Below are 14,751 nucleotides of genomic sequence, written 5' to 3' on the forward strand. Positions count from 1 at the left end.
CAGCGTACTATAAACCTGGAGGGCCACCAGGCTTTACTTGGCCCCCTACCAGCATTGTCTTAAATAGTTGTTTAAGACAATGCTTAAACAACTATGCTTAAATAGTTGTTTAAGCATTGTCTTAAATAGTTGTTTTTTTATACACCAATAACAGGGACAGTAAAGATGGATTAAGCGAGCGTTATAGTTGACGCGTTGGTCTCTCTTCACCAGTGATTCACAAATCAGTCTTAGACAGAACCATAAAAAAATGATTTATGTTCTGCTTTCAGTCTTTCTTCAGTGGAGAAAGATGCATGCATCACAGAGATTAAATTAAATCACACAGAAAAAGGAATCTGATGATAAAATGAAAACTCAATGACATGGCTGGCAAATTTTTGTAAAAAAAACATTGAAGAAGAAAAAAAAACATGACGTGCCTTTATCCTACAAGAATGATCTGTAAACTGCTTTATATGAAAGGTAGAACCTGACTGATGTAGAGTATTATTTGTTAAAGTTAAAATCAATAAGCTTCAAAGACTTTACAATGTCATAAAAGTCAGCTTAAAATAGATATACTTAGATGCAAGCAAACCCATATTTCAATAATGGCTATATTTTAATATATAAATGCTGTATTAAGTGCAAACAAAACATGAAAAGGAAAATGTTCAAATATCTGCAATGTGTTTCCAAGAGAAACCGATGCAAATAAAAAAGCACAATGCACCAAGATAAAATCTAATTCTAACTACATCTCTTCAACAGAGGAAGGTTTATTTTTCTCTCGATAATTAAATATCAGACTTATGTTTCCCGTGGATGTTGCTTTTCCCCTGGAAAGCAACATTCATGTGGCTTATATCATTTGACAATTAGGCAACAAACTACATTTTCTTCCATAATTTCTATGCTGGGAGTATTAATGACAAATTTCGGATTTTATTTGAGTTTTGACTGTTTCAGATTTTAACCGATTAAATATTTTTTAACAAGAACTATTAAATATAAGAAAAGAAAAAGTGCTACAGATTCTTTGATACAGGCATTAGGTATTACTTGGACAAAAAATTAAGGAATAATAGGATTACTTATTACGCCCCCAACCTTTATCTGATCTTTAATAAACCAAGGGCTTTGAAGTATATTGAAGCCTTTTATGGACTAAAAAATAAGGGAGTCCATAGTTTAGCTGCATTTAATAAAAAATAAAATAAAATAAAATAAATAATAATATTCACCTTTTTAATTGCCAATAACTGATTATGGTTGCTTAAAGTAAAAAACAAATCTGATTTGAACTGTGAATTTGCCAGACTTTTTCAACCCTTCAACACTTTGAAAATTCAAAAATGTTTTTTCCAAAATATTACTTTAATATTTTGTTCCCAGAATAAATATCAAAACAAAAATATCCTATATCAATATAATTAAACTAAAAATAAGTTTCTTCACAATAAAAAAGTTAAAAGTTAAGCTATATAACAACTAAAATCAATAATAAAGTAAAAAATGTAAGGTTTTAAAATCATTTTCCTCTCCAATTAACACAAGGTTATTTTACAAAAATTAGACAATTTCTTTGACTTGTAAGCCTAATAAAAGCTCAAATAAGATGGTTCGAGACACAGTCGAGGCCAAATTCATAGTAAATCAACAACAGGGTAAACAAGACAAATAATTGGTTATGGAAGCCTGAATCTCTCTAGATGGGGTTTCTCTTCATTGTCAGTGTTCTGTAAATCAAATGTAGCAAAACATTAACAGTGCAGTTTTAAAGCAAAATCCAAACTAATCTAATCATACTGTTTTAGCAGTGTGGCACCCTACTCCCCTTTTTAGATTTCAACCATCCAAAACGCAGAGATTTGTGCTTTCTTGTGATTCAGCAACCCCAACCACTCATGTACAAACATGATACATTGGCATCTCCCTTTGTTCTGCACCCACTCAAACACAGAATCAATACATCATCACGAGAAACGGCAGCTAATTTGATCAAGTGGAGTTTGTAGCTGATGATTTGTTTCAGTCCCCTCGGTAAATAGCAGAATAAACAATGAACGCCACAGCTGACAAGAATGCTAATGTGAATGTAAGAACTGTTCTGCTATTTTGTAATTCAAATACCTCAAATGTAAACTATTCGGTTTGTAAGACGTTCAGTTGGCTGGCAAAAAAAAGCCTCCATCCTCCTGTATAATTAATGCAAAAATATTTTCTATTGCATTTCACAAGACCCTCAAATATTATCCATCCTGAGTTGCAGTCAGCCCATAAAAGTCTTTAAGAAGCACATACCCTAAAATACAAGGCTGAGAATAAGTCCATTATTCAACTTGTCAGAAGGCTTTAAGTCAAGGTTATTGTATTCAACAGGTTACTTAAAAATTAGTAAGGGAATCATTTTAAAAAGACTTTTCATGCAGATATAAATGACCCCTGAGATAAACGGATTAAGATTGTGCTATGCGGTCTTCTGGCTGTCAAAACAATGGGGACATTATTTTATGTCTGTTTTTTTAGTATTTAATTAGCTGATTGATTTATAATAACCTGACTTTTGAAATTTCTCCAAAGAAAATCATTCTGTGCCACCATAGCAACACCAAACAGGCAGTGATCTATAATTTTAACAGCTAGCACCTGAAATTGGCTATTATTGACAAAAATGGTCAAAGTTTGCAATAATGATCGCATGTTTCAAAGGGATTATTAAAGAACTGATCATTAGAGAATTGTAGTCTGTGTTCAAAATGAAGTGCGATCTGACCACCTCTGTGTGAGTGCAAAGCAACAGAAGCTGAAAAGCTTCATTATGATCAAACAATTCCAATTCACTGTCACTGTAAAATGCTTTTAAAAAAAACTGTCAAAAACTGCTTTTAGATAGTATTTATACAGGTAAGCAGATAGACTGAACACGGCAGGTGGCTAAGTAGTTGATGCCTAGAGTGTAAGTGTAGCTTTGTGGACGAACCGCACATTTCCCACATATTTTTTTTTTTAAACATTTTTCTGTACTGCTCTCCCCCTGGGTCTTATGTTCGTACTCTGGTCTACCAGTCGTGTCTCCCACCCACATTATGTTTGTTCATTCGAAGATGAATACATTATTTGTGAGCTGGTCTCTTTACTATTAACTTGAATATAATTTCAGATTTTTGTATAAATTTTCTTCAGGTTAACTTAGAAAGTGAGCTATTATTGTTACAGGTTAATTTTCTAAACTACAAAAAATAACTGTTAGGGAAGCTCAAATATGAAAAATTGGACTGATGTTTATATCCGATAGTAACACTGGTGTTAAACCAGATTTACCAATATTTAATTTTATAAATTTTTTAAAATCTCGATTAATCGTAAGAATAATTGATAGATTACTCGATTACTAAAATATCCGTTTACAACAACCCTAGCTTAAAATGTGAACACTCAGTACAACCAAAAGTGCTTTACAGTATTTTCTAGCCTAAGAATTTAATCTCAAAGTTCTTTTTTCCCATCCAGTCTCAGTGGCCTAAATATTAACAGTCACAAACAGCTTGGTAGTATTCAGCTTGTACTCCTCATACACCATCTAAACATTCTCATTCTATCTCGATTAACTGCTCTTTTCTTTTCTTTACTTTATTTTCTTTCACTATGCAATGTACATGTACTGAAGTCTCTAGGTTGCATATTCACATAAAAAGCACACTGAGCATGTGTAGGTAGATGTATAAATAACTCGCAAGTACTACTCTGAGGCACAAGTATTTTTAGTCCTGATCAAACTTTGAAAGTGACGTTAAGGCGCTGGGTAAAAACTGGTCCTATATGACTGGTATTCATCATCTTGGACGTAACCTTTTCTCAGTAACCCATTTTTAAATTGCACACTGTAAAAGATTACCTCAATTACTTGCATTTTGTTTCCACAAACTTCCCATTGTAGGTGTAATCATCTACATTAGTGTATATCCGTTTTAAAAACTACATCAAATCTGCTGTCATGCAAATAAAGTTTGTTTAATGGATAATTGGCAAAGGTGTACTTACTATTGGGTGTCTGAGGCAGACCATCTCCAACCATGCTCTCTGATTCTATAATGAAAAAAAAATAGGTTTGGACTTGCTTGAATAGATTAATGCCAACATGTACTTAAAGATCCATCTCTGTTTGCACCAAATTTTTATTTGAAGACAATAAAGCATATGAGCAAAATGTGGCAAAAATTACTATTATTTTGCTCCTTTGTACCTTTTTTTGTTCACACTGACCAAACAGAGTCGGCGTACTATAATCTGAGTGTGCGCTTTCAAAAAGCATGTTGGCAATTTGGAATCAGAGGCTTGACAACAACAACAAAAAGAAAGACAGAATAAAAAAAAGACAGCCAGGTTGGGTAAATTACTGCATTGACTATTCTGTGCAAATTATCTATGTTTAAGGTTTTGCTCAAAGAAAAAAAGAGAAATGAATACAAGCCAGACTCCCACAGAATTCTCTGTTCTTGCACTCATTTAAAGATCCATGAAAGCATGTTTTAAACGTCACCTACAGCAACAGGCAACTTCTCGCTATGTGAAAATATAGAAGTCTATTGATTTTCTTATCCGGGCTTAGAATATCCCCCTGTTGCCTTGTATTTTATGCTCCTTAGTGTTTTAGCCAAAAAGAAGGCTTCTCATGCCAGAACATGCATGCAATCCTTTAAGTCCAAGCAAAGTTGAAGCTTTTTCTCTTTTGAATATTGTATTATTTTCTTTTTAATGAGCCCACAAAGAGAAATGCGATACGAATCTGAACTGACTTGCTTTTTCTTGCAGGGTGTCAATGTTTAAAGGTGCTGTCTTATTATGCAAATCATAATAACTTCCTGTGGTGGTATTTTACCCTGTGAATTGCATTATATTGCACTGTTTCAGAATAACCTAGGTCATATACTGACCTTTGAGCACACTAGACCTGTCATTCACTGACATCATTATGACACAAAAGACAAGACAAAGGAGAGCTCGAAATGCTGAGCAGTTGAAATCCTTTGACAACCAAGAGCAGGGAAACATTTACAAAACTGTAACAATTGACTTCAAAAGCTCCCAAATATATGTGTTGTTGTGAAACCAGAGGAGATACAACACAGATGTGAAGAATAAATATAGATAAAATAATAAATAATACCGAATCACTATTTTTGGAGGATGTCCAGCCAGTTATTTTAGTAGCAAATTCGATTTAGTTTGAAAATAAAAGGCAGATGGCAAAGTTTCATCCTGCAAAGTTGACCTTTCGAATGTTGAATGAGAATGCTGGAACCTGACTAACAAGGGATATTGCTTCTGATGATCAATGATCAATATGTTTGTATTTAATCCTGACTTGACCTCATCAGGTAGTATTAACCCACGGCTATATAAACGGAAAATATGACAGAATTTATGCATATCTCCGAGTGTTGAAAGATACAAGTTTCTGAAGTATTTTGGCCACTGCAACTCCCTGTTCCGTATGGACAGCCATTTCAGCCAAAATTAATTAAATAAATAAATGGGTGAAATAAATAAACAAATGAGTAAAATAAATCAATAAATGAAAAAAATGAGTGAAATAAATACAAAAATTGTTAAATAATTGTCATTTTTATTCCCATTTATATTTGTTCATTTATACATTTATTTATTCCCAGATTAATTTAACCATTTTTCATGTTCCCATTTTCATTTGTCCAATTTTAATTTTTCCTTTTTGTTTACCCATTTTTCATTTATCCCTTTATTCATTTACCCATTTTCCATTAATCTATTTTTCATTTAACCACTTTTCAATTTCCCTTTTTCATTAACCCATTTTTTTATTTTTCATATATTAATTTTTCCATTTCCTATTTTCATTTATGCTTTTCATTTATCCCTTTATCCATTTACCCATTTTTCACTATTCTATTTTTCATTTAGCCACTTTTCAATTTCCCTTTTCATTAACCCAATTTTCTATTTTCCAGTTTCATTAATCAATTTCAAATGTATCCCTTTTTTATTTACCCATTTTTTCTTTTATCTATTTTTCATTTAACATTTGTTTGAATTTTTTAATTTTCCCATTTTCCAATTTCCCTTATTCATTTAGTATTTCCTTATTTTCTTATTTATCACATTTTATTTTCCCCTCAAAACTCAGAAAAAGGGGGAAAAGAATAAATGCAAATGAAGAGAGGCACGTCATCAGGCTACAACTTCCTCAAATGGTTGGTTAGCGTCACACCGTCCTTTGCTTCAACAAAGATGCCGACCTACTAACCAGTTATCAATAAGCTGAAGCTCATTAACTTAATTAGAAAATAGTGTTATGACTCTTGACTTTATTTTTCGTGTGGCCCCTCAGACAGAATGTGTTTCAGCTGGCGGCTCTCATGGACTCAGAGCTTCATCGTTGGGAGTTTTTATAGTTTGGACGAAGCGGCTGCTGAAGTTGGTTTACGATTGAAGGTTCGGGACACCTTCGTAGCTACCAGCTGTGATCCAACCATAAGAAGCAGATTTTACTGTACACCGTAAGTGAACTGCAATATCCAGAGGCAGCTCTTAGGAGCATCGAAGAAAGAGTTGTTTTTGTTGAGCTGAGAGGATGAGAGTGGCAAGCCTGGTAGATCTGCATCGGAGGCCATCTTTCAGACATGCACCACTGCTGTTTTTCCAGGAGTCCTGCGGTTGCCCAGACGTTGTACGGTAAGCTAACGCTGATGTTTGTTGTTTGTTGTATGCATATAAAGTAATATGACTATTAATTTAAGTAGTTCTTTGTGGATGTATAACTTGCTCACTTTAGTTTCCCTGTTTTTGGTCAACATATGTGCCTCAACATTTGGTTACTGTTCCTTAGAGGTGGGCAGAGGACCCACAATTTGTACTCCAAGAATAACAGTAGCACTTCATGTTTTCACTCAAGTAAAAGTAAAAAGTAGCTGAATAAGAAATTATACAAATAAGAGTAAAGAGGCATTTGGTAAAAAGTGAATTCAAGTACGGAGTAACTGATCAAGTTATCAATCATTTAATATAAAAAAAATACACAATTAGGGGGACAAAATATAAAGTTCAGTGGAAATTTTGGTATTTTAAAGACAATGAAAATTTAGTTCAAATAAGAATAGTGATGCTTCATAAAATGACTTGAGTAAAAGTAAAAAGTTCAGCATAGTAAGAGTTTTCCTAAAAGTTCATTTGAGTTTCAAAAAGTTACTCAACTATATTTGAATAAATGTAATTAGTCACTCCTAAACTCTGCCCTTCTGAGGGAACAGGAGAAGGAACTGTTAAGGAAATGAATTAATCTTATTTTGATATTAAACACTGTTTCAATTAACAAACGAATCAGGAATAACACCCAGAACATATTCTGTTATGTTTATTCAAGGGCGAAGGAACAGAAAGACTGTGGAGATTCTGGCTGAGAGAGGGACCACGGCTGACACGGCGAACAGTGAGGAGAACCGTCTGGACTGTGAGCAGCACCAGAACTCCTGATGGATCTTCTTCAGGAAGAACAAGAGAGACGGCCAACCTCTACAGAGAAGAGTTCACCCAAACATCAGAGGAAAAATGAATGCTGGTGCTCAAACAGAGCAGCCTCTTTTCTTAAACCCAACACACACAGGGTGTTGTGGCCCTGATTAAAAACCTGCTAACTTCAATTTAACTGAAACACAGAACATCCAGAAATGTGATGAACTTCAGACACAAACTGAAAATAACACAATGAGATGAAAAAAATGTTCTATAACACACTGTTATACAGGACATTAACATTTTACATTTTAAAGTGTTTGTTCCAGAGCACCTGATACAAACAATAGCATTAGCTCATCCATTAATCAGACATTTATTGAGGCCAGGTGTGACAGAAGGAAACACCTGAAACATGCAGGGCAGACAGACCTGAGGACTGACTGGTTAAAGTATTTCACTGACACTTTCAGATTGCCCATTTCCAATTGAAGACACAATCATTATTCAATAAACCAAGCTGTGTAAAATAACTGTTAGGGTTACTATTAAGAACCCAATATGTCATGTTTGTTCATTTCTACGTTGTCGTACATACAAGGTACTTCACTCACTGTTTAGCTTCATGTTGAATAATCTTTAGTGTAATAAAACCCAAAAATAAAAATGGTCCAAAACTTTCAATCTGTGTTCTATTTTTGTAGCTTTGTTCTATTAAGATTGTTTAGTTTATTTTAAGCCACAAACAAACGATCCATTTTATTGTCTCTGGGATGTGAAAACATGAGATTTGATTAAATTAGAACTACACAGATGAGAAGGAACACAGCTTTCATAATAATCAAACATATTTTGTTTATTCAAAACAGTCAAATACAGACGGTTCTTGCATATCAATGCTATAAGACCAGCCACATTTTTTAAAATGAATGTGTCACCAGTGCATTTGGCCGAGTATTCCTGCTCCAGAAAGCTGAAGGTCTCTGGTCATCCTGAAGCTGTGAGCCCACTGGAAGTCTGAAGGGAAACACTGAGACCACAGGCCTGCAGGATGGTCTGCTGTGACAGCTTAACATCTGAAACCATACATGATAGAAACATTAATGAATGTGCTGCGCCAACAAGCTGTACTTTTGACCTTGGGGTGATCAAAAACCTGTTGGCCTCAAGTTTAGTTACAAATATGACTGTAGTTGGGAAAATAAACATCAGCGTTAGCTTACCGTGCAACGTCTGGGCGACCGGAGGACTCCTGGACGGACAGCAGCGGTGCATGTCTAAAAGTTGGCCTCCGATGCAGATCTCCAAGTCTTGCCACTCTCATCCTCTAAGCTCAACAAAAACAACTCTTTCTTCGATGCTCCTAAGAGCTGCCTCTGGATATTGCAGTTCACTTACGGTGTACAGTAAAATCTGCTTCTTATGGTTGGATCACAGTTGGTAGCTACGAAGGTGTCCCGAACCTTCAATCGTAAGCCAACTTCAGCGGCCGCTTCATCCAAACTATAAAAACCCCCAACGGTGAAGCTCTGAGTCCATGAGAGCCGCCAGCTGAAACACATTCTGTCTGAGCGGCCACACGAAAAATAAAGTCAGGAGTCATAACACTATTTTCTAATTAAGTTAGTGAGCTTCAGCTTATTGATAACCCGTTAGTAGGTCGCCATCTTTCTTGAAGCAAAGGACAGTGTGATGCTAATCAACCAATTGGGGAAGTTGTAGCCTGATGACGTGCCTCTCTTCATTTGCATTTATTCTTTTCCCCCTTTTGAGGGGAAAATAGAATGTGATAAATAAGAAAATAAGGAAATATTAAATGAATAAGGGAAATTTGAAAATGGGAAAATTAATTTTTTTTCAAACATGTTAAATGAAAAATAGATAAAAGAAAAAATGGGTAAATAAAATAGGGATACATTTGAAATTGATTAATGAAACTGGAAAATAGAAAATTGGGTTAATGAAAAGGGAAATTGAAAAGTGGTTAAATAAAAAAATAGATGAATAAAAATTGGGTAAATATATAAAGGGATAAATGAAAAATGGACAAATGAAAAATAGATAATTGGGTTAATGAAAAAGGGAAATTGAAAAGTGGTTAAATGAAAAATAGAATAATGAAAAATAGATAAAGGGATAAATGGAAACAGATAAATGAAAATGGGAAATGGAAAAATTGATATATGAAAAATAAATTTAAAAAATGGGTTAATGAAAAAGGGAAATTTAAAAGTGGTTAAATGAAAAATAGACTAATGAAAAATGGGTAAACAAAAATGGGAAAAAATAAAATTGGACAAATCAAAATGGGAACATGAAAAATGGTTAAATTAATCTGGGAATAAATAAATGTATAAATGAAGAAATATAAAAGGGAATACAAATGACAATTATTTATTTAACTAATTTTTTATTTATTTCACTAATTTTTTCATTTATTGATTTATTTTACTCATTTGTTTTTTTATTTCACCCATTTATTTATTTATTTATTTATTTATTTATTTAATTTTGGCTGAAATGGCTCTCCATAGTACCTGTCACTACTTGGTTAGGCAGGAGATTAACTTTCCTGTCCACACAGACACAAAAAAAATTGTCAGCCATGGCGAAAAGGGAAAAGGCTCTCTGAAACTTGTTCCAAAAAAGATGTAAAACACCCCAATCAGTGCAAATAATACAATAACACAAATTGACTGATAATGACATATTTCAGTGGTTAAGTCTGTGACAGATGGAAGAAAAACAAATGAAGACAGATCATTTTTGTTATGCAAATGTGCACAAACTTTTGCTGCTTGTAAGTTTAGTGTTTCAAGAAATATTTTCAGCTGTTGATAGGCTACATCAACTAAAGCTTTAAACATAAAGACTTATTTTTTAATGAAAAATATGAGAGGTTCTTTAAAAAAAGAGGGTGGGGGTGCTGTGATGGTCCAGGGGTTGGGCACAACCCACATATGGAGGCCTTAGTTTTCAACACGGCTGTCGCCGGTTCCACTCTCGGCCTGGAGACATTTGCCGCATGTCTCTCATTACCCACTTTACTGTCAATTCACTATCAAATAAAGGCCACTAGAGCCAATAAGATCTTAAAAAAGACAAACAAAAAAATGAGGGTGATATTTGTTATTACATTTAAAAAACAATCACTAGTTTGTTGATCCACAGCATGTTGTGATATTTGTGAACGTCTAATAACATTAATCTTGGAATTATCTGGCTATTGATTTGCTGAATTATTTTTCATTCACTCTACAACTACACAGTTTATGGGTTAATAAATATGGTTACAATGGAAAAAGGTGGAATTCAGAGAAATAATAATGGAAAAAGTGTAATTTGGTAGAATAAAAGGAGCAATTCACAAATTAATAAAAACAGATTTGAGGGGGCCCTTTCTTTAACCTCTGCCATTAAGATGCAGCCACCACTTTGTAAATCCCATGTGGACAAATAGAGCAGCAACAATTCCATCTCAACACAATTTCTAAAAAGAATAAAAATACCTATTCAATCCAATCCAATAATAAGATTACAAGTCAGTTACATACATTTAAAATTAATCCCAATTGAAGAACTGACTTGCAGCATTAATTCTTCCTGGAAGATTGTACAATTGACAACAAAACTGGCAAAAAATATTAGTAACATGAGGAGCCTGAAAGTATTCAATAACCTTTCAAGCAACTCTTCTGCAAACACTGATATTGCAAAACCAAATGCAATTCAATATATTGTGCGGTCTTACTTCCAGTATTTCATTTTGCAATCCTAAACACTAAAGAAAGAAATTTATAAAAAATAATAAAAATCTTACCTCTGTGTGCTCTGACATGTGTCTGAAAGCAGTTGTAGTACTTGTACTTCTTCCCACACACTGCACATACATACGAACCTGCACAGACATGTCAAAAGTAAGTTTTAGTACCATAAGTAGCAATTAATTTATTACAGCCAAACTTCTTACCATAAGGTTCAAATTGGGATTAACATCTGAAAGTTATTCAAGATTATTACTAGATTATTGTTGTTATAATGATGTTAAGATCATATCTTGCACAATTTCAGTATGTAAATATGAGGACTGTTCTTTTGTTGAATAGCAAAAATTATAGTAATGTTGACAGAATTATAACAGCTGTAGCTGTGGGAAGAAAACTTAAAGTTGGCTAAACTCTGTGTCAGTGAGGTGTTAAAGGGGCAGCATTATGTAAAATCAATAGCTGGCGCTATGTTTCTGGAAAATACATAATATGGCCCCTTTAAAAAAAACTTCAGAAGAAGGTGCTTTTGATGTGAGAGACTATTTAAAATAAAACAAAACTATGCTGTATTGATATGAGCTATTTAGCTGATTCTTTAGATTGCTAAAATCAAGTGTTAAACGTTGACTGTCATTCTCACTCTTTTTAGTAGTTTTTTTGTCCTTAAAGTTTCAGGTACAAAAAGAAGCTTTCACAAAACATCAAGTCACATGCCTCTTGGTGACATTTCCTATAGATGATAAAATTGAAAAAATGTTCCCAGAGACAACTTATGTTATGAAGGCTAAATGTATCGCAGCTAAGATGATTTGTTTTCATTTTGCTTCTCAGCTCCTCTTTCTTATGAATCATGTTGAGTTTAGATCTCAAAGTTAGGACAAGCATCAACATTCCTTCAGAAATACACACGACTGATGTTAACAGTTACTAATGCTAATTGCTCTAATCATTATAATTGCTGGTATAAGATGGAAGAGTTTAAAATGTCGACTTCCAAATCATTTGTCTTTGTTTGAAGTTAATCAAACTTCACTTTGCAGAGACTGCTCTCTCACACATCTTGTGACTCCTAAGATAAATAATTAATGACCACTCATGGCAAGAAGGCCAGAAAGAAGTATTTTAAATGCTGGAAGCACACTTTAATAAAGATAAATTTGACTCAGCTAAATAACTATTGGCAGGTCAAATTCTCTCATCAGTGCATCTTTAGTGCTGGAGTAAGGGTTTATACAAAGTGTGGGTTCTGAACTGGTTCGATAAAAAAAAGATATTCACAACCAGAGAATCAGCACTATTTTACATCACTGTGTTATTTTAAATATTTCTTCCAGTTAATGTTTTATCACAGAACTGGTGCAAGCAAACACTGGCACAGCTTTAGAATTGGGATTGAGTGGTAGAAAGACTTTAACACGGGGGAATGAAGGAAGGATACACTCAAACTGTAGCACTAATCACAAGAAGTCAGCTTCCATTTCCAAATACTTATATACTTTATATTGCCAAAAGTATTTGCCCGTCTGCCTTCACTCACATATTAACTTTAGCGATATCTCATTCGTATTTTAAATTAACATGATGTCAGGCCATCCTTTGAGGCCATGAAAGCTTCAACATTTCGAGGAAGTGTTTGCTCAGGACTTAGGAGCATATTCATTTGAATATATATATATATATTTTTTTTACCATTCTTCCAAAAGTACGTTGTGAGGGAAGACACTGATGTTGGATGTAAAAGCCTGGGTAGCAGTGTCCACTCTTATTTATGTGTTTGCTCAGGTTGAGGTCAGGGCTCTTCTACGCTAAACTCACTCTTCCAGGTCTTTAAGAACCTTACTTTGTGGACTGATATGCACTAAACTCTTGGAGACTACATGAAGCTTGGAGGTGTGTAGTGATTGACCTCTGCCCACTTCACAACTTATTTACTGTCTCTGGTCTGTGTTGTTTCATAGCCTACAATTTTGTGGATTTGTTGCTTTCATTCACTATCACTTTTGATTGATTGTAGCACTTTAAAGAGTTGACTGTGGAAATAGTTGTACAGGTGGCATCTTATGGTCCAACAGTGAAATTCAATGAGATCCAGAGAGCGGTAAATTATTTCACAAATGTCATAGAAGCAGACTTGCAAGCCTAAGTGCTGAATTTTATACACCTGTGATGAAACACAGGTGTATAAAATTGAACACTTGAATTCAATGACTTGGAGGGGCGAGCATATATTTTTGGGAATGCAGTAGTTGTGAAGATACGAAGCTGCGGAATACAAATATGAAACACTTGAATTTACGAGTACTGTAAAATTTTGGACAAACTGTTGTTTGTGTCAACATCTATAATTAAATTCCTGTTTATTATTAATCCTAGCCAGAAAGAACCGGCGCAGGCTGGTTTTTAAAAGCTGCTGATTCCAATTAATTTTTTATTTGCTCTAGTTTACCCAGAATAATGATTTATGTAAATGCTGTTGTGTTAGACCGTGAGCTTTAACCAAATTTACATAATGAATCAACCTTATATACAGCTGCACTTGTATACTTACATGATTTTTGAATCATCTGAATGGTATCTCAATATTGTAAAATAATGGACATTAACATAATTTAAACTTGGCAGATGTGTGGAAGAATGATGTGTAAGACAACATATCTTTTCCACCCCTAGAAGAAACTTGTATAAAAACATTTATTCTCCTGTTATTCAAGCAAATTTTGCAATACCCATCTTTGATATTTAGCTGCTATCCCAACATGACTCCATTTTGATTACAGTTCAAAAATGACTGAACAGAGCATCAACTGGATGTCGATAATCCTTCAAACAGTCCATCTTTTTAAGAAACAAGTCCAAGAATAATCAGTTGAATGTTGATTTTTGCACTGCAGGAATATTGTTGTCATAAACTGGATCTAGATTCGACATGTAAAAATAAATGTAACTATTTAAACTTCAAGCAAATGCAATGATATATCAGTATAATCACACACCTATGCATGAGTCAGTGCTCTTCGTTGGAGGAGGAGTACCAAGGGCAAACATACCCTCGGTTTGAGCTCTACGGGTTCCACCTCCGCTTGATCCTCCATCTTTTCCTCCAATAACGACACAGATCTCAGCAGGGTTGGCATCTCCGACTTTCCCGTTGCTCTTCTCTGAGATCCCAGGCTCTTTCTTCACAGCAACCGTCGGTGGCGTACTACTCGTGGCTGTGGAGGGATCCGTGACTGCATTCCCATTTCCACTTTCAGCCTGCTCCTTCCCAGGATTAGGTGCCTCCGGTGCACTCATGACTCCACCTCCTCTGAGCCTGTGCTTCTGTACGAGGAGTAAAAACAGGAGTCGATATAAAAATACATCCTAGTAACGTAATTTGAAGCTATATGGCCTCCAATCTTTTCTCCATTCTTGCATTATACAATGGTGTATGGAAATAAACATTTGTGTCTATAATCTAAGATGGACAGCTTGCTTTTTTTAAAAATGTTTAACATGAGACGCATTTTTA

The 14,751-nt window shown here is 34.4% G+C and overlaps 1 protein-coding gene across 14 annotated transcripts in view; it reads right to left on the minus strand.

Moving 5' to 3' along the window:
- Window positions 1-14,751, minus strand: part of znf618 (zinc finger protein 618) — a 46,817-nt gene that overhangs the window by 17,075 nt on the left and 14,991 nt on the right. For 11 of the 14 annotated variants that reach the window (XM_081613464.1, XM_081613457.1, XM_081613463.1 and 8 more), the window contains 3 exons: window positions 14,234-14,561; window positions 11,294-11,371; window positions 4,027-4,071 (listed from right to left, as the gene is read on the minus strand). In XM_081613464.1, the coding sequence (XP_081469590.1) occupies window positions 4,027-4,071; window positions 11,294-11,371; window positions 14,234-14,534 (424 nt within the window). In that variant the 5' untranslated portion in view covers window positions 14,535-14,561. The remainder of the gene's footprint in view (window positions 1-4,026; window positions 4,072-11,293; window positions 11,372-14,233; window positions 14,562-14,751) is intronic. The other 3 variants (XM_081613462.1, XM_081613466.1, XM_081613461.1) reach the window with 2 other exon arrangements.

Source organism: Poecilia reticulata, chromosome 12 (assembly GCF_904066995.2).
Source record: "Poecilia reticulata chromosome 12, P_reticulata-male-v2, whole genome shotgun sequence".
NCBI lineage: Eukaryota > Metazoa > Chordata > Actinopteri > Cyprinodontiformes > Poeciliidae > Poecilia > Poecilia reticulata.